Source organism: Aulostomus chinensis, chromosome 4 (genome assembly GCF_037954235.1).
Source record: "Aulostomus chinensis isolate RoL2024-O1b breed Wild chromosome 4, RoL_Achi_v1.0, whole genome shotgun sequence".
Lineage (NCBI taxonomy): Eukaryota > Metazoa > Chordata > Actinopteri > Syngnathiformes > Aulostomidae > Aulostomus > Aulostomus chinensis.
In genome coordinates this window covers 5,168,857-5,189,128 of record NC_141323.1, presented here as the reverse complement: position 1 = coordinate 5,189,128, position 20,272 = coordinate 5,168,857, and the positions used below count along the sequence as shown (strand labels likewise).

General features: G+C 44.1%; 1 protein-coding gene across 1 annotated transcript in view; it reads left to right on the top strand.

The window, feature by feature from the left end:
• The first annotated feature begins 1,587 nt into the window (after positions 1-1,587).
• Positions 1,588-20,272, top strand: part of slc2a13a (solute carrier family 2 member 13a) — a 61,765-nt gene continuing 43,080 nt past the window's right edge. Inside the window, exons 1-3 of the mRNA XM_086201185.1 lie at positions 1,588-2,369; positions 16,555-16,714; positions 17,716-17,924. Of these exons, the coding sequence (XP_086057311.1) occupies positions 1,784-2,369; positions 16,555-16,714; positions 17,716-17,924 (955 nt within the window). The 5' untranslated portion in view covers positions 1,588-1,783. The remainder of the gene's footprint in view (positions 2,370-16,554; positions 16,715-17,715; positions 17,925-20,272) is intronic.

The following is a 20,272-nucleotide window of genomic DNA, read 5'->3' as shown; positions in this document are numbered from 1 at the left end:
ATTCAATGTTGTCAAGACAAATGACAATGATAATAGGAAATATTTCAGTGGAAACTTGTTTTTTATTCTTGTGTAGAGCATTCATTCTTTCCCCGTCTGTCTGATATGAGCCAAGGCAAAAGTCATTTAGCTGCAAAGTCGAACTGATGCCCACCCTCAGACATCAGCTGGAGTCACAAGGTTAACTTCCTTACATGTGACAGAATCTCACCCTGAAACCTTGTACCATGTCCCATTATCGCCTCGCCTCCATTATGGACCCAATCAGAGGCCATTATCAGGCCGTGCAGCACGTCCGCCGAGATGACCTTTTCTCCGGGTCAAGCTGAATCAATAACAGAGCAACACTAATGGTGCTGCAGGGATCTGTGAGCATCGCGGAGAGAAATCTGATAATTGAGGAATTACAAGAAAACAAAAAAATATGGCACAAGCGCTTAATTTTGACAGATCTTCTCTTCTGGACTGTGTGATACCCTCATCTGGCGCGGTGCTGACGAGGGTAACGCTCTGGGTTTGGGAGGCAACGCCATGGTTGCTTTTGTTTATTTGTCAGTCAGCAGGATTAGCGGATATACGTCCAACTGTCATGACAATCAGTGGAGAGGAGGAGCGGGACATGGAGGATTGCTTTGGAGTTCTGCTGATACAGCATTTTGGAGAATGTGCTGGAAAAAAATAATAAGAAAAAAAAACAGAAGACACAACAATGGGCCATGTATGCTGGCTAGCTAACTACTAGCTCGTGTATACTGAGGTTAAGATTGATGTGTGGATGTCATGATGTCATTAGATGATTTTGGATGTATTTATATTCAGTTTTATGAGAAGAAAAACTATTGGAGTCTGATACAAAGAAAAGTATTTTTTATAGCAAGAATCTGAATCAACATCCTTGCCTTTTATCCTCGCCAGTCAGCTGACAACAAGAATAAACTTTTTTTTTGGAGGAACTGTAAGAAACTAGACTCAAGCGCGACCAAACCAGCAGCAGGAAAGCTCAGCTGGACTCCAAAAGCTCTGAAACACGTGACATATTTGAACTCAGACGTGGTGATCAGCTTCTATGAAAATATCAGGAACGTGTTTGCCTGACATGTGACCTCATATGACTTAAAGATGCACGTCACAGGAATTTGTGGTCATTGATTGGCACCTATTCAGTAGCAACATGTAATACTACACCAAGTCCTGCAGGGGGCAGCCGTTTTCCTAGGATGTGACAGGTGCTCTGGCGTGTCAGGAGGAACAAGCAGCTTATAAACGTGTGATGGATCCTTTATCATGAAATACAGACTCAAAGACATGCGGGCTAGCATGGGGGTCCATATTCAGGGTGCGAATTGTAAGTTTTAATGTTTTTAGTCCGTGGAGGAAACATGTTGCCCATTTCGGATCCTTGCTTCGTGTTTGATGCAAATGTGTGTTGGTTTCCTGCCTCGGTCTCCTGCTCCACTGGGAGACCCTCACTCTCTCCACTCCGGCATCACGCTTTCAAAATAATACATCTTTGCGTCACGTCGACGCTGGTAGTGACGAAGTGGTCCACTACACTCCTCCTCTCCCACCTTTCTTCTGCAACTCTCCCATCAGGACCACGGGGGATGAGATGGACTGATACACACCAGGCAACTTTATTCATCTGCCAGTATTATTATTTTTTGTTGGGGAGGGGGGGTAGTTTTGGAGATTAAACGCGTCTAAAACTCAGAGGCAAACTTCTGTTTTCTTTCCGTGCAGCATCAACTCGGCCGCCCTGCCCGAGCTGCGTTGTGTTTCCCACATGTCGCGAAAGCAGGTCGAGCATGACTACAACCTCCGCGGTATGAGCAACCTGATGGGCGAGCGCTGGAAGAAAGTGACGGACGGAGGAGAGCGGAGTCTCATCAAGACTCCGTCCAACGCCAGCATCAGCAGCCAGGGCGCAGCGTCCGCGACCGGGGCTTCCTCCTCCTCCTCTGCCCCGGCAGCAGCCTCCTCCTCCACCCCCTCCACCGGTGACTTGGAGAGGGCAGCACGCAAGCAGTTCCAGCAGGATGTCACACCCGGATTTGTCTATATCCTGGCCGCCTTCTCCGCCCTGGGGGGCTTCTTGTTCGGCTATGACACCGGGGTGATCTCCGGGGCGATGCTCCTGCTGAAGCGGCAGCTGGACCTGAGCGCCCTGTGGCAGGAGGTGCTCATATCAAGTACTGTGGCCGCGGCCGCCCTCTCTGCCCTGCTGGGCGGCTTTCTGAACGGGCTGTTCGGGCGAAGAGTGTGCATACTGCTGGCCAGCTTCTTCTTCACCATCGGGGGGATCGTACTGAGCAGCGCCCCCGGTAAAGAGGTGCTCCTGACGGGGAGGCTCATCGTAGGAGTGGGGCTTGGTATGTCTTCATGTACCCTCAAACTAAGAGATGTTTACTCCTGTCACGTTGCATTACCCCGCAGATATGAGGAGGAGTTGTACTCAGGCGAAACTAAAGAAAAACACGTGTCAAAGACCTTTTAAACTACATAGCACAAGTTGCTCTTAAAGGACCAGTATGTAGGATCCGGGCCCCCCCACCCCACCTCGCCCCTCCCCCCAAGAATATGTGCATTCATCACTTTCCTCCTCACTGCATAGCAACCTTTCAAAATCAGAAAGAAATGATTGATAGATTATTGATCCTCACAGCGAGATTCGCTCGAGGCTTCAGCCTCACTGTTCAGGGAGAGTGTAAAATGGTCTCAGCGCTGGGCCTGCAGACGTGTTCCTCTATGGTCACGTGACCAGGGTGTTCGGGATTGTAACCTGCCGCTGATGTTTTTCTCCGGTGTATTCAACTGGAAGAGTCTGAAAGCGCTCAGTGGCCCCACGTGTTCTGCTGTATCCTCCTGTGAAACGCGTAACTTTACCCTCACGAGGTTCGATTCCTGACATCGCTAAGTGATTTTCCTTCTTTATTAACCATAGGTTTCTCCCTTCCCTCATGGCTTTGTTCCTCCGTAACCTCTGAAACTGTAGTATCACAGAAAAATACAACTTATTAGGTTTTTAATTTCTCTTTTGCGTACGGAAAAAATTTGTTTAGTGTATAAAATACTACATAGTTCAACTCTCCCAGGGGGAATAACGACAAGCAATCTCAGCAGCAAGGGGAGGATGTTTTTATCAAACATTGCTCAACAAAATTTGCTCAATCTACCTTTTCAGTTATTGCAACAAAACAATTGAATACTTTAGTAATATAAGAGAATGTGGTAACCTGTATCATTTAAACTTAATCAAAAAAATTGTTTCAGAAGAGACGTTTTTCTCATAAAGGTCAGAACTGTGTTTCTGGTCCGTCCTTCAAGAGTATACAGTACACTAGTAATTTTATACATTTATGATTATTACAGTGATTATTACGTTAGTTTATCATGAATGTCAATTGTCCCAGAGAAAGAAAGACAAACGTTCCTGCTCATAAATCAAAACTAAAAAGACAAAATAAATGAAAGAATATCCAGTTCAAACAATGCTCTCTACTTAATTTTGTCCACTGTGGGCTACCGTAACAGTCAATGTTGATTCAACAGGGTAGCTCTAAGTTGATATATATATATATATATATAAACACAGTGAGTTTTAGTTTTAGGTGATTAAAAACGGACGACTTGTCAATATTTCTGCGGAAAAAAAAATGTCCTAAATTCTACACACTGACCCTTTAATGGAAAACCAGTCATATAATGTCACCCCAGTGACATCACTAATGATTCTGGGATACTGTATTGATTTCTGTTTTAACATTTCCCCTCGATGCCCATTAGAAAGGTCAGAGGTCAGGAGTCGCTTAAGTGCCCATTTAAACCCCCCCCCCTTGCCATTTCTCTCTCTCTCTCTCTCTCTCTCTCTCTCTCTCTCTCTCTTCCTCAGCCTGATATTTGCAATTACTCACAACTCTTAATTACACAGTGTGGCCCTCTGCCTGCTGGAGTTGCAGGCCACCGCCTGGAAGACAACTCGCTGTCTTCACTATTATCATCACAATGATCATTATTACGTGGGGTTGGGTAACATTACCTGCTAAATCTTTCTGAAGGGAAATTGAGAGGCGGATGTGGTTAGCGGGCCCAGCCGAACCGAGACAGCACTGTTAGGGTTTGTTGCTTCTATTATATCTGATTGGCTGGCGGGGTGTCCTAATCTCTGCCCCCCCCCCCCCCCCAAAAAAAAACCCATCCCTCCACATTGCCCTTTCTATAACTTCCTCCCCTTCATGAGCATTTTTCCTCTCTCTTGAATCATCCGCCTCTCCTCCTGCACCTCCCTCTGCTCTCTGTATGCTTTTACAAGCAGCGCGCCTTTTGATCCGAATTCAATGTACCCCAAATTATTAATAGTGGCTGCTGTTTCTCATGAGTCACATCCCCTGTGGAAAGGGTTGTTAAAACTGGCTTCCCGGGCTGAGCGTCACGCTGATGGCTCTGGTCCGCCGGCTCCTTGGAGAGTAGTAAGCGCTTCTCTCAGTGAAACGTGGAGGAATTGCACATCATTTTAACCACTGGGAAGGGAGAGGAAGCTTAATTCTTGAAATAAAACATCTCAGTATAAAGTGAGGAGCTCTTTGTTTACTCCCTCCACAAACCAAGTCCTGATTTAATCAAAGACTCAATCAAGCCTTTGCTTCAAACCCCTATTAGCAGCATATCTGGTCTTTAAGCTAACCATGCTACCATTAGCGTGTGTTTATTTTATTTTTTTTGGATCAGTGTTCGTTCTGGCAGCTGTTGGTTTTAGTCTGATTTAAGTCATTTTTAGCCTTCATGGTTTCAGGTGATTCATACTTGAAACGTTTGTAGTCCAGCTTGACTTATTGGAATATGAACTTTTTGTCGCTAGCTTCAGGGCTAATCCATTTCACTTGAGTCACAGGGCGGTTTCTTATGGAGCTTTTTCACTTACAAATGGCCAGAAATGTGCACAAGTTGGCAAATGTGGAGTCACACATCGGTTGTTCGCTGTTTTATCTCAAACGGCAACACGAAGTCACCTGCTGTCTTCACACATGACCACACAATCAGACACGTTGCATTTTGAATATTTTTAGCTGTCCACTGATATTTTAATTTTGATGTGTGTGTGTGTGTGTGTGTGTGTGTGGGGTGCTTGGTACATTCCAAATAAATCCAATGAGCTAAGGACAACAAACTGGTGTTATTTAGATCCGTAATACTGCACAAAAAAAACAACAAAGAATCGCCACCGCCATCCGCCGTTTCTGCACTGCATCAGATCCAAGCCGCTGCAGAAGTTGAAACACTCATCTGGAGTGAAATAAATGACCAAACCGAAGTTAAACATCATGCTTCCCGTCTTAATTTGATAAAGTCCATCTTAATTTAATCCACTTTAATCTGATCCATTTTAATTGGATCCCTCTTAATTTAATTTACAAGTCTATAGGATGCAATCTCTGAGTGACGGCAGATATTGCATGTATGTTCTTAGTATGCAGATATTAAGCGAACGTGAGGTCTTATTATCATTTTTTTAAAATAGCACATTTTGATTTTGCACAAATTGAAACACACACAAATTCTCATCCGCTCTTTTCCTTCCAATGTGATGAGCCATCACTGGGAAACGCCATCTCACTGAGGAAATAACGGCGTTCAAAGACTCCTCAACCTGGAGCCTGGAGACGACACACTTGTGGGAGAAAGGCTGAGCTGAACCCCCACCTTGACGGCTGTCAGCCTGTGACATTGTTCCAGTGACGCAGACGTTCAGAAACAGAGCACTTTTGTTGTCTTAGTTGTGTCCGTCTGTCTCTGAGAGCCTCTCTGGCTGAGCTGAAGTGATTGCAGTGGCAAGGTTTGGGGTGTGGACGGGGTGGGGGTGGGGGGGGGGGGGCTGTGGTCTCATCAGGTAACATCTTGATGGGGACTTTTAACAACAGAAATCTTCCTGCTGGAGTTTAAAAAAAAAATTATTCACGAGTCTAATATTTTTCTGGCATTGTTGAAAGAGCGTTAGCAGAGTGCCATCACTTACTTTTGTGTGCGCTGACTTAAGCACACGACAAAGAAAGAAATGCTTTTTATTGAGTGGACGGAACTAAACTGATTCCCTCCACTTAAATATCACTCTTTTTTTCCTCCAGAACAATGCCCCAGTGATTATTTTCTTCTTGCTTTTTTCAAAGTTTGATACATTCATTGACACAGAGTATCTTGTGACAGGAAGCTAGTTAGCTAGCTGTTAGCCTGAACAAGCTAGTGCACAGATTCACAAAGATGCTCAACTCTCTTCACCCAAAACGTGTTTTTCACCTTTGAAGGACGAAACTGAGCTCAGGAAGATGTTTTTGTTTTTTTTTTTTATTCCCCGACTCCTGGATTAATCTGTGACTGGAGAATAAAGATACAAAAAGATACAGAGAAAGAAAGAGATCCGAAAAGTTCTGTTCACCTGAAAGTGCCAGCTAGTCCAACTCGCTGAAGAAGATTTCACATGGATCAGTACTTGGTAGTACATATTTTTTTCCGTAGTACTATAGTTTATGACCACATGTGAGGCTGCATCATGTACCTTTAAAGAGTACCACTGAGGTAACAATTTTGAGTCACTTTTTCTTCGAAGTACCTTCGTGTATAAGTACCTTAGATACTAACACCAAGAAGCAATAATGACGATCTTGTGTTGACTCATTTAGCGTCACTTTAAATCACCGATAATGGAGTCGAGGGGAGGGGAAAAATACATCAGAGATGATAGGGAGGAAAAAAATTAATCACCCGGGTCATGTGGGCCGTTACTTTCTGAGTATCGCCTTCGCCTTCAACATCTTTTCCCATGCAATCATCCTCATTACACAAGCAGGCACAAGGCAGGCTTGATGGATAATGAAACACATTCTGGCAACACAATTAACCGCCGGAGATGCTATTAGGGCAACATTCATCGCAAGCAATTATTCCGGCCGAGCCTGTCACCTGCACATTTACATTGAGGACGCTTCTCAGGGAAGCCAAATTGCTTTGAATTTCTGTATTGAACTCAGCAAAAAGGTCACGGGAGCTGTTTTTCAAACCAGTAAAGGCCATACTTATTTTGACATAGAAGCCGCTGGTTTGTCAGCGCCTGGCCGGTTCTTCTTGAGCTGACCTTTGCCTGAGCACAGCAACCGTGGTGTGATACAAGCCAATGCTGGTCGGAGCAGACGGCCTGTTTTAAACCAGACCATTGGGATCCATAAGCATTTATTGCAGGACGTAATGTCTCTCTCTTTAAAGGGAGCTGTAACGTTAGTTCTGCCCCGCACCCGAGGAGAGGCGCTGGCAGGTCCTGTGGCACTGACTGAGACGGTGAGCACAGATTATACCTTGATAAATGATCAAGAATTCAAGTACTTTCCAAAACAGACAAAACAACCCCGTTGACTTGAACGCTCTCTCTCTCTCTCTCTCTCTCTCTCTCTCTCTCTCTCTGGTCAAAACGCCATCAAACAGCTAGAAAAAGTTAAAAATGTATTTTTGCTCTGATGCCCGCAGCTTCTCTTGGTCCAAATCCCTCCCAGGATGAACTCTCAGTTTGTTTGTAGCCGTTGAAAACATCGACTCGTTTTGTCCTTGGAAACAAGAGATGAAGGGTTTGATAAACATAGCTCTGTTAATTACTCTGTGATAACATTTAATTATTACCTGGAGGTTGGATGGTAATTTGTTGGTCTATATAATTAAACCACAATTATTATCCTAAATAGGTGGATTTAATGAGGAGCGTTTTTGTTTTTTTTGTAGTGCAATGGTGGAGGGACAAAGGGCAGAGCCCTCGATGAACAGGGATGATCTGGAAGCTATAAAAAGAAAAGAAAAAACATGAATGATGTGAGTTAGAATAGAAAAAGCCGAGAAAGAAAGAGAGCAGGCTCATGGATTAAATCTCGTTTTAATGAAAGGATTGTTGGACATCTTAATGAATCAAGTAAACAATGGAAATCTTTTAAGCAGCTCGGCTTAAGGAAAATGTTGCAAATGTTAGCATCAATTTAAATATTGAAAACAGGGTCATTTAGCTGAACTTGCTAACCGGCTATTGAGCCAAGTGTGTATCCTACCTGAGCTAGAGAGGTTCCTCTCTACATGCAATAGGCTGAAACACTGAAAATATATGTCATCACCTGCACTTTGTAGGACATCATCAAGAAGTTAACTTTTAATCGGATCAACAAGACGCTTTTTACAGGTGAGCAGCGAGCGAGGCGAGTAGCAGGTGTGTTAGCTGCATTAGACATGGCCGTAAAAACAGCCCACCATCCAGAAATTCACCACCGGGTCAGAAGTCTCTTCCAGTGGCTGAAAACATTCTGTAAATCATTCTCGAAGAAACCAAAACCCAGTTCAGCTAGCACTCCCCATCTGTTTGTGTTAGCATGCCGCACTGCTAGTGGATTTTTTTTTTTTTTTTAGTTTGCCGTGAATGGACTCCTGTTACTTCATCAAGAACTGCGATTCCAAAGCAGGTATTTGTAACCAGAGGGCAGTTGTATGGCTTGTTTTTAACGATGTTCTTCAGAGCCACAGGGAGACAGAGACCCCCCTGCCAGTGTTGTATTGACTCTTTTGCCCCGATTTAATTGCATCATCGCAATTTAAGAAGGCTGATTATCAGCTTGTTGCAATCCCAACTTTGGGAAATGCTTTGGATGAGAGCCTTCAAGACCCTGAATCACTTTCAAAGATTCAAAAAAACTACAAATTCATGGGCAGGCACCAAACTAGTCCCACAGGGCAGTGTGCTCGGACACCTCTCCATTCTTCATTTTGACCTGAGGGGGTCTATTAATGGGGACTCTTTTATGCATTAGGCGGTATTGTCGTTTTCCCATGGCACCAAAAGCATAATAACCCATTAATATAACTCTCAAGCTACTTTATTTCATGGAACATGGACACTGTTATTGGTTACAGCCCAACCATAGTGTCAGCTCAATTTTCAGGGCCGTGGGCTACGTGGCCAGGCTGAGAGGACGGTCTTGACAAGAATCTTTGAAATATACACCGAAAAACAGTACGTCCCCAAAACATGAGCTCTTGTTCAGTTTTACAAATCTTTCTACCTTAAAACATCTCAAAAGAGCATTATTGTGAATCTCCCCCTGAGGATTCGCCGTGACCTTTGACATTTTGGGGGCCCTTGATGGTTTGAATTGCATGAAAGAGACTATGATTGATTTTATGAGCGATTTCTTTCAAAACAGTTTTTTTTTTTTTTTTTGTATGTTGCAGAAATTTTGTGGAATAGATCAACAATTCATCTTAGAATCAGTTATGTCTGTTTTTATTTCTGAACAGGGAAGACGCTAGCAGTTATTGCACCAGCGGTATTATTTTGATTGTTTCTGATTATTTTGGCCTCGTTGGCGCTGTGACGTATTCCGCTTAAATCTGGCAAAAGCCTCGTTTGCAATTAGACAGGCTTAAGTGAAGGGTGTTGCTGCTCCTGTTTTAATCCCCAATTACAACAATTTATCTATTTGAAAGTCAGCTTATCTGGATGAGTTTCCTCCTTTCCTTACTCTACATTTTCCTCCATTATCCTCGTCTAATTAGCTTGCTCCATCACAACCAGCTACTCGGTACCAGAAGACATCCCGGCAGTCAGTGATGGAGAGCAAAGCGAAGTATCTCCCTGGTACTCACATCAAGTGAGTCACCAGCCTTCGTACTGCATGCCTGGAGGCTGAGCCTTTGTTTAAGTATGCTGTGCTGCTTTGAGGCCGAGCCTGACCAGACGTTGCCTTTAGAGAAAGAGAGAGAGAGAGAGAGAGTGTGTGTGTGCGCCGAGTGCTGTCGCACCTCTTGAAAGCTGAGCTCATTATCAAGAAAGCCGACAACTGTGTTTGTAAGAGACACACATTGAAGAAAGAAAGAAATGTAGCTTTGTAATGTTTTTCGCTTCTGTCTGGTGTGGTTGGAGCTCCAGTGGAGAATTTCAGAGGAATATTTGAATACTTGACATCTCTCACTTGAATTACAATGAAGGCGAGACATGTCCTCTAAGCAATAATACTGAAGGGAGACTCAAACTAAATCTGCTGTTTCTGAAGCCGCGGCTATGCGGCGGGCAGCTCTCAGAAAAATCTACTCTGAATTTTTAGATTCTGAATAATGGGCAGACTGAAAAATTTAATTAAGACTGATTCGTGCCGAAACACAAAAGGAAAAATCAAGTATTTTTTTTAATGAAGGCCGTGTTCTCATAATTGTTACCTTTACGCCAACTTTGTCCTCAGTATTTCTATTTTAAAAATTCAGGAAAATGCAGCCAAACAAAAACGTTGGGATGGGCAGCCTCACTTCTTATGAATTGAACCTGAAATTTATTTAAATGTGAAATTTAAACACAGGAGCTGGATGGACGAGTTCTGCCGAATGCTAAGGGTCATCTTACCTAAGTTGCCTGATCTGCGTTTCTTCCCATTTACAGAGAATGCAGGCTGTTGGCTATGCTATCATTGTTTCTTTGTGTTATCAGGTTTTTGCATCTGATAAAATATGGCTATCTAATAGTAACTGCATACACAAACACACCCAGTAAAACTCAAATTAGCACCGATGTAACAGTAAATGCTGGTGTTCTTTACCTACTGCTGCAGCCGTGTCAATATTAGAGAAATTCAAATTAATTAATTACCAGAATTTCCTTCGTAACATGTCGTTTTCTCCCTTCTCTGAGGTTAGTTCATGCCGTCGCTTCCCCATGCTAAAGGTTTTTTTGGCCATCTAGCATTGATTGCATCCACAGTGATAGGCAAGGCAAGGGAAGTTTATTTGTACAGCACATTTCAGCAACAGGGCAATTCAAAGTGCTTTACATAAAACAAACATAAAAAGACATTCAACATAATTAGAGAAAGTAAAGACAGAGAAAGACATTCAACACAGTTAGAAGAGTTACATTGCAGCCAAAGTCAAGTGAGAGATAGAAGCTAAACAGGCAGACAGAAGTTACAGTGCAGTGTGAGACGCTGATCAGAGGCCTCAAGTTTGATTTAATAATAGGCCACGGCTAACACATGGGTTTTCAGCTGTGATTTAAAAGAACTGAGAGTTCCAGCAGACCTACAGTTTTCTGGGAGTTTGTTCCAGAAATGTGGAGCATAGAAACTAAATGCTGCTTCTCCGCGTTTGGTTCTGACTCTGGGGACAGAGAGCAGACCTGTTCCTGACGACCTGAGAGGTCTGGATGGTTCAAAACGAACCAGCAGATCAGAAATGTGTTTTGGTCCTAAACCATTCAGTGCTGTATAAACCAGCAGTAGTATTTTAAAATCAGTTCTTTGGCAGACAGGAAGCCAGTGTAAAGACCTGAGAACTGGAGTGATATGATCTACTTTCCTGGTCTTAGTGAGGACTCCAGCAGCAGCGTTCTGAATCAGTTGGAGCCGTCTGATGGATTTTTTAGGGAGACCTGTGAAGACGCTGTGACAGTCGTCCAGTCTACTGAAGATAAACGCATGGACAAGCTTTTCCAAATCCTGTTGGGACATCAGTCCTTTAACCCTTGATGTGTTCTTCAGGTGATAGTAGGTTGACTTTGTCATTGTCTTTGTGAGGCTGTTAAGATTCAGGTCTCCATGACTACACCAAGACTTCTGGTTTGGTTTGTGCTTTTTAACATAACCGACTGAAGCTGAGCACAGACTTTTAATCGCTCTTCTTTGACTCCAAAAACAATGACTTCAGTTTTATCTCTGTTCAGTTGAAGAAAATTCTGGCACATCCAGTCATTGATTTGTTCAATGCACTTACTTAGTGTTTGTATTGGGTTATAGTCTCCTGGTGATATGGTTATGGGTTAGGGTTAGTGTCTGCATAATTATGGTAAGATATCTTGTCGTTTTCTATAATTTGAGTCAGAGGGAGCATGTAGATGTTGAATAGGAGTGGCCCCAGAATTGAGCCTTGGGGAACCCCACATGTCATTTTTGTCCGCTCTGATGTGTAATAACCTAGAGACACCAAGTAGTCTCTGTCCTTTAAGTAGGATTCAAACCAGTTTAGTACTGTTCCAGAAAGTCCCACCCAGTTTTCCAGTCGATCTAGTAGAATGCTGTGGTCAACCGTGTCGAAAGCAGCACTGAGATCCAGCAATACTAGGACTGAAATTTTGCCATTGTCTGAGTTTAAGTAGATGTCGTTAAAGACTTTGACAAGAGCAGTCTCGGTGCTGTGGTGCGGTCGAAACCCTGACTGGAAAACATCAAAACAGTTGTTTAGAGCGAAGAAGTTGTTAAGCTGTTGAAAAGCTGCTTTTTCAATGATTTTGCTTAAAAACAGGAGGTTCGATAAAGGCCTGTGAGTGTTCATTACTGAGGTGTCTAGATCGCTCTTTTTTAAGAGTGGCTTTATGACGGCAGTTTTCAGGGCGTGTGGAAAGACACCTGAGAGAAGTGATAAACATTTATTTTGTTAATGCCACATTTTCAACAGAGCTTTTTGTGCGGATTATTTTTGGGGGTGACAGCTCGGTCTGCAGCTCCAGATGGGTTGAAGCAACATGGCTGGGATCAGAAGTTCTTTGACGTTTTCCTCCTCGGTGACGACGGGATCGGTTTCCTGACTCACTTCATCTCGGTGCCTTCGTTCCTCCCCGTTCAATTATATTTCTCTCGTTCAATAAACACGGTCCTCCATTGATGTGAAGCGCAAAAGACATCAAAGTAACCTTTTACTCTTGGGATGTTTTTTCACACAAGTACAAAGTTGGCCTAGTACAAGTACAAAAAAAAACGTACAGCGCATGAAGTGTTGCACCTCGAAATGATTAAATTCTGCCCTTCACTTTACGGCCAATAAACTCAAGTGTTACAGTAGTTGACCTTTTTACTTGCCTCTAATGGTATTAGCTTAGCTCTAATGTATTTCCCCCATCAGCACCTGCCGTAAGAGATGGAAATGGTGCGTAACATCGGCTGTAGAGGCTCCCTGGTGGTAGTCGGGACGTGCATGTGGCTCGGATGGATGAGAGAAACCTCCCAGAGAGAACAGGGCCTTGGGTTTATGAGGCGAATACAGATGGAGGCATTGGAACAGACGAGGATCCGTGTTCTTCTGCGCATACGTGTGCCAGCCTACTAGCTCAATGAGGCATAAAACACACTGCAGACAGTGGAGACGTTACACAGAAGAGGAGGCAGAGATCCTGAAGTGTTGTGTCGTCGCTCTTCTCCGTCCTATGTGACAGAACTCCATCCAGTGACACGGCGGCTCATTAGCACTCTGCCCAGGTTGAAAATTTCACCTTGGAATAACGCATTTCTCTTGTAAGAGTGATAAATGTGCGTTCTTCCTGCTGTGACGTGACTGATAGCTCCATATCAAGTATTTTTAGAAGTAGCTCAGGCAGTACTGTGCAACTGCACAAGGACACACAAAGTAAACATGTGAGCTCTAGCGGGTCGGTTGGAAGGCTTGTTCAGACGTTCAGCCATGAAATCATCATCACTCATTTGGAGTGTGTTGCTCTCTTTTATGGGTCTCCTTTGGGCATCACCGGCTGGGAGAGTGTGTAACAAGTGTTGGTTTCATCATCGCGTGTGAGTGTGGGAGTGTGTGTGTGTGTGTGTGTGTGTGTGTGTGTGTGTGTGTGTGTGTGTGTGTACCTGTGCAGAGGGAACTGCTGCATCCTAGCCAATGAGGACAGACATTTACTGTCACTTTTAATTAATATCCAGGTGAAATTACACTGTGGTAAAAATATTGTTACATTATTCATGTTTACAATGAGGGATCTTTATGTGTGTGTTTGCTGAGGGACAGCAGATGCAGATTAGCTTTTAGCTAACTCCAGATACGGGTAAACTAAACATACAACTCATAAACGTATTTAAAATCAAATAAGCAACTTATCATTCACTTTATGATGCAACATGTTGACTCGTCGCGGTGTCGCCCAGAACAGGTGTGGCTGAGGTGTCCCGAGACTTTTTTCTTTCCGTTCTGTTTTTTTTTTTTTTTAAAGTATGAAAATAACATAAAAGATGTGTTATTGAGATTGTCTGTTTTCACGAGTACCACTTGGCACCATACAAGTCCAGGCACTTGTCCTTCACAGCCTTTTTAATTTCATCGCTGAAGGTGAATTGGATGTTATTCTTGGCGGCCATCTTCATCGCGGCTGCGCCACAGCATCGGGTCCGCTTTACCTGGCTGGTCTCCTGTGCCAGGCCTCGGTGCCCCTTTGTTGCTGTCTTATGTTTACCAGCCTCTCCACCAAGTAGGCCCATACACCGATGGAAAAAAAATGAGCCTCTCAATTTAACAACAGCAAACCCTGTTCCTCTGTTGGAAAGCTGAATTAATTCTTCCATAACTTCTTGAATGGGCAGGAGTTTGATTTTCTCACGCTCATGTAACCACTGCGCATCGCTGCGTTCCTGCCCGAGCGAAACACTCCCAGAACCAGAGAAGGAAAAAGGCGTCATGAGTCGGGAGAAATGAAGCCGAGCAGTTCAGTTGGGCAGACTTTATATTGCACTCAGGTGTGTGGCTGACGGGGGGTGTGGTCAAGTTCAGCTGATCGCTTCTATCAGAGGGCTGCTGTGTTTTTAAACTAGTCCCTCTCTGCTCGTCGGGTTGCTGTCGTCATGGGTGGTAGAAGAGCTGCTCCGATTGGTCGACAACTGTTTAATTTCTCATAGATGTTGTGAGGAGGAGGCGTAGCTGCAGGGGTCAACTCAAGCTCACCTGTGATTGATGGTCTCACCGGTGTAGAAACGGTGGTGTAATGACCGCATCGAAACTTGGATGCATGATACTGGCTTCTTTTTTTGGAGATATCTGATGTTTTAACAATTATTTTTATTCCCAAAACATTTGGAAATGCTCATAAATGATATACTTACAGCATTGTTTCGCCATCCTAAATAACAGCGGGCTGATTACCGGCCATCGGACTGACACCAGACTGCCAATACTATCGGGCATCCTTGTTCAAGTCAGTGATGCGAAGTTCTCTCAAGTGGCACCTCACGACAAACGTTGCTTCTCTAACTAGCAAATACAGCGATTCATGCTCCCTCAGAGGACGTTGAAGGATTCAAACTGGCCCGACGAGATCTGGATCTTGGATGTCCGCCACCAGTTTATAATCCTTTTATACTCGCTTCGGTTCAGCAGGGTATCCAAGGTCAAGAAATCATTAAAGCATCGGAAAGAGGAATATCTCTGAGTGGTTCCCATCAGAGGATGATTGTGTGTGTGTGTGTGTGTGTGTGTGTGTGTGTGTTCTTGTACTTGCTACATATTAAGGAATAGAATATGCACTTAACCAACAGAGTGAGGACATTTTTGGAAAGTGAGGAAATTTGAGACGGTCCTCACGTCTTCAAAGGGCTAGGATCAGGCAGTCAATTGAGATGGTCAGGGTTAGGGTGAGGGGCTGGGGAATGTATTATGTCAATGAAAGTCCTCACAAAGATATAAGTACAAGGATGTGTGTGTGTGTGTGTGTGTGTGTGTGTGTGTGTATGTGTGTGTCCAGCTGAGTAGCTTCTCTACCTCTCAAAGAGCATCTTCCCCTCTGTTGTATTTTTATCATTGAAAGGATCAAAGGTTACACATGTTACGGATGATGGCGAAGCGTTCCCTGGCCGCCTCGCCGCCTCTCCTCTGCTACAAATGAAACAAATCCTCCTCCCTCATTATTGATTTGTCTTCCCTCGGCTGCCACAGTGTGGTGCCCGCTCGGAGACAGCGCGGCTGGTTTCCCAGCAAGTGGTTGCCATAGCAACAGGTAGCCATAGCGGCCATCGAGGGCAGGGTGGTGGCAGTAGGGAAGGGAGGGGAGGAGGTGGAGGGTGGGGTTTATAGAAAGAAGTAGCAGGCTATTAATAGAGCTTATCAGGAGCCAGCTGCAGAAAGCTGCGCTCTTATGGCACCCACAAACACACACTATTTGTTCTGTGTGTGTGTGTGTGTGTGTGTGTGTGTGTGTGTGTGTGTGTGTGTGCGTCTCACTGTTCGGTTCTGTCAATATGTGTGTAGCTTTTGTCGTTTTCCAGATCAGAGCAGTTTAGAGCCCCTGCCAAGGTGGAACAATGGACCTCTCACCTGCTTGACATCATTGCTTTTGTATTTCATGTCTAGGTCAAAGGTCAAAGTCATCTTCAAATGTGCAGTAATGCGTAGCTCTAGCCAGTTTTTTTTTAAACCATGGCAAACAGGCTAAAAACACGTGACTGGCTGGTACATGCCTGTTTTTTATGGTGGGAAATGTTGCATGTCTCTATCTTCTGGTTGCTGCTTCTCTGTGTTTAGTCGGTAAATGTGTGTTTGTATTTCAGGGCTGTGCTCAGGCTAGCAGCTCATTAGCAGCTAGTTAGCATGGATTGTTAGCATGGGTATGAATGTGATGGGGTGGGGTTCCTGTCGCTCTGAAGCCTCCTGATTGTTCCAGCTTTGCTTGATTGTCTGATCACCGTCAGATGTGCTACTGGGCCTGTAGCTTTCCATCGTTGATCTCGAAGAAGGCCAGACGGCCCAAACATCATCAACCTTAAAGACACCTGTTCACCCCCCCCCCCCCCCCAGGTATTGCCTCCATGACGGTGCCTGTTTACATCGCTGAGGCCTCTCCGCCCCACCTCAGGGGTCAGCTGGTGACAGTCAACACCCTCTTCATCACCGGGGGACAGTTCACCGCCAGCCTCATCGACGGCGCCTTCAGCTACATGCAGCGTGATGGTTGGAGGTCAGACACACACACACACGCAGAACTTAGATATCACACAGCGAAGCATATGACATATAAAGCAGCAGCATTAATACACACAAGGCTTTTTTATCTCACTGATATGATATAATGGTCTTTTCTATGTTAGAAAATCTCAAACTGACTCAAATGTCAACACATGCACCAGTCAACCGCTAACATTTACAGAGACCCGCCGCCGTACTAAACGTTTAGAAGACGCTCCCGCCTTGCTTCTCTTTTATCTCTCGCTCTCCTCACTTTTTTCTCTCTAAGGCAGGTTTACAGACTTCAGCGATGACAAAAAGTGTCCTTGTGCTTCAGCTGCAGCTCTGATTTCAGAGATTGTTTCAAAAGTCCAAATTGATGTGATTCATACAGGATAATGTGGTTTTGAAGACACTTATTAAATGTCTCTGTCTGACGTCTTTGCCTGAGCAGCTGTGTAAAACCAGTAAAAGCCCATATTATTTGTCTCTCACATTCTCATACCCTCCTGCCCACAACGCCACTTTTCTAGTTCCAGAGATAAAATCAGCATCACGGGCCCGTATTCGCCTTCCTCATAGCCTCTCGTTCTCCACATTTCTACCGCATCATTTTTGGGATTTCCAGAGAGCCACTTTAGCAGAATGTGTTGAACTCTGACTGCGCGCATGAGTGGATGCTTGTGAGAGCAATTTTCCTCTCCATGTCGAGGAAGAAGCGCTGGTGTTTGTCTACACAGGGAGATGATGTTAAACATTCATACACCCCACAGTTATGCACATGCTAATGAGCTAATGGTAGTTTTCACATTTCATATGTCACGTTAATGTGTTACTCTGTTGAATTTTAATCAAAGGGAAAATCAGTAGCTTGACCAGATGGATCGATCCAAGCCTCGATATTCAGTTTGATTTCAATAACAATCAACAAGTCACTGCTTGTGAGTGAAACAGCTCACGTTGACACAATAGCAGCTTAAATAGTGTTTGGTTTTTTTCTTGCTGCTTCTCCAGGTACATGCTGGGTCTGTCGGTGCTTCCCGCTGTGCTCCAGTTTGTGGGATTCATGTTCCTGCCAGAGAGCCCTCGCTGGTTAATCCAACGCGGTCTGACCCAGAAGGCGCGCCGCGTGCTTAGTCAAATTCGAGGCAACCAGAACATCGATGAGGAGTACGACAGCATCAAGAACAGCATCGAGGAGGAGGAGAAGGACGGCGGCGGAGGTGAGGAAGGACATGCATGGTTGTTTCATTGGCCTGGCACACACACACACACACACACACACACACACACATACATACATAACATGGACCTTGATGGTCAACAGAAAAAGTCCAAATGAAACATGGAAATAAGGAGGAAGCGAGTGCAGGCAGGCTGTCTTGATCTCCTGGATCTTGAAGTAACTCCTCCCTCCTTATTAAACACCTCTCCTGATCTGTGAAGGCAGCGGCGTCCGTCCTCGCCGCGCTTCATTAGGCGTCTCCCGCTCTCATCCCGCGGTGGGAAATCCTTCTCACTGAAGCAACAACTGGCACTTGAGTCGCTGAGTAAAACATCAGTGTACTTGCAGGGTGAAAATCGTGAAACCAGTACTTCACTCAGAAAATACTTCAGAGTGTACTTCCATGAACTAGAAAGCTGGCTTGAACAACTAGGAAACATCAACATGTGATATATTACTACTATACACTATATAACAAATATCATAAGTACTTTTCAGTTCACTTATAGTATTGTTCAAAGTGTGCTTGCAGTACAAAATAATACTTTAATGTATACAATTGGAGTGGTATCAGTATATTAGTTTATAAAATGTACTTCAGAAATGTCATAAAACTTTACTTCAGTCCACTCTAAAGATATTCTTGTTTGTGAGGTTTGGGTCGTCATAACGGGTGGAGCTAAAGTTCACTGTTGTTGTTTCCCTCCAGTCTAATTAAAGTGTTACACACGATGAGATTAAGTAATGTAAGTAAGTAAAATCGAGCGTCAGCGTTAGTTCTGTCAGGCCGTGGTAGTCAAGCGCTATTGGCTTTCCCATCCGTCAATCAAATTGATCAATCAGCCAATCTACAGCTGCTCAGCATCAGCTGATCAAATCCCTCGCTTCTGATTGGCCCCTCTCAACTTAAATGTCACCCGGCCTCAACTACCACTCTGCTAGCTTCTGGCTATGCTGCTCTGCCCGCTGCTACCTGCTGCTACCTGCTGCTACTGCTCGCAACTTGTTACCCTCCACCTCCCCAGCTCCACCTTGTCGTGTATAACATGGCATAGTTCGTTCCATGTCATGTTGCTTGCTCTTCCAGTCTTAAACTGGGAGAACCTTCCCTCACGCTGCTGGTCCCCTGTTTCATGGTGCTCATGAAAAATGATCAGGGACTCCTCTGAACGGAGCCGTACTGCCAATTTGTACTAGAATTAACAAATCAAGCTCATTATCATCTGTGTTTCTTGAGGTGAACGGACCTGACAGAAGTGCTATCACGTTTCCTTACTTCTTCATGTTCAGCGGTTACGACTTTGGTTGAAAAGTCCTATTTTTTGTTAGCAGTCTCCATGTTAGCATTAAGCAATATACTGGTATGACTGGGTCAGAAACTGGTTTAAAAACCAGTAGAGATGCATATTTATGGAGGAAAAACCCAACTAATACCAGCCTATCTCACCAGTATTGATGAGGAAATACTTAATTCTTAAAAAAGGCCAAATTCAATAGATCCAATCAGAAGAAGCTGTTTCTCTGACCTCTTTGGGTGGACTAATGCATGTAAACGTAGTCACGGCTGGAAGTAAGAGCTCTCGGTCGAGCAGACGGTAGTGATTTCCTCTCTCACCGTCAGTAATTGTGTCAGCTGACCTTTACTTGACCACGCCGATGCTGGCGTTTGATATGAGGCAGACAGCATCGAGCCAGGCTGTCAGCGATGCGGCCGAGTGAGTTTTATGAGCTAATATATCCGTTTTTATAACATGGTGGGGAAGATTTGTGTTTTCCTGCTACCTTGTGTGGCCTGCAACTGTTTTAAGAAAATACAAATACTTTTTATGTGACTATTTGTCTGCCATCTGTTTATGCTTGTGTTAAGGCCAGCTAATGTGTAAAACTCTGCTTTTGAGATCAGTCGTGTGTGTCAGGGAGCAAGAGTATGCAATTAAACCAAAAAGGAGAGAAATAACACACACTCACACACACACACACACACAGGAGCATATGGCGTGATAATTGCTGCAGCAGTTATAATCCCTGAAACTGTCTTTGTACGGTTTCTGCAACCTTCCTGTGTCTTTCTACTTCAATTCAATTCAGCGTTTGATTTTGATCTCATTCTTGTGTATACAGGATCAGTTCACATCCATCAAAACTAATTTGGATTCCTCCAAAATGTAAATTTCAGCTTTTATTCCTTGGGCAAGATTTGAAGTAATCCTTAGGTTAGAGAGCGCCAAACGTTTAAGATTTCCTTTTGTCGACTTGGACAACTGATCTATATGCACTTAATGATATTTTATTCATGGCAGAGGAGAGGAGAGGAGAGGAGGAGAGAGGGAATTGGATTCATCCAGC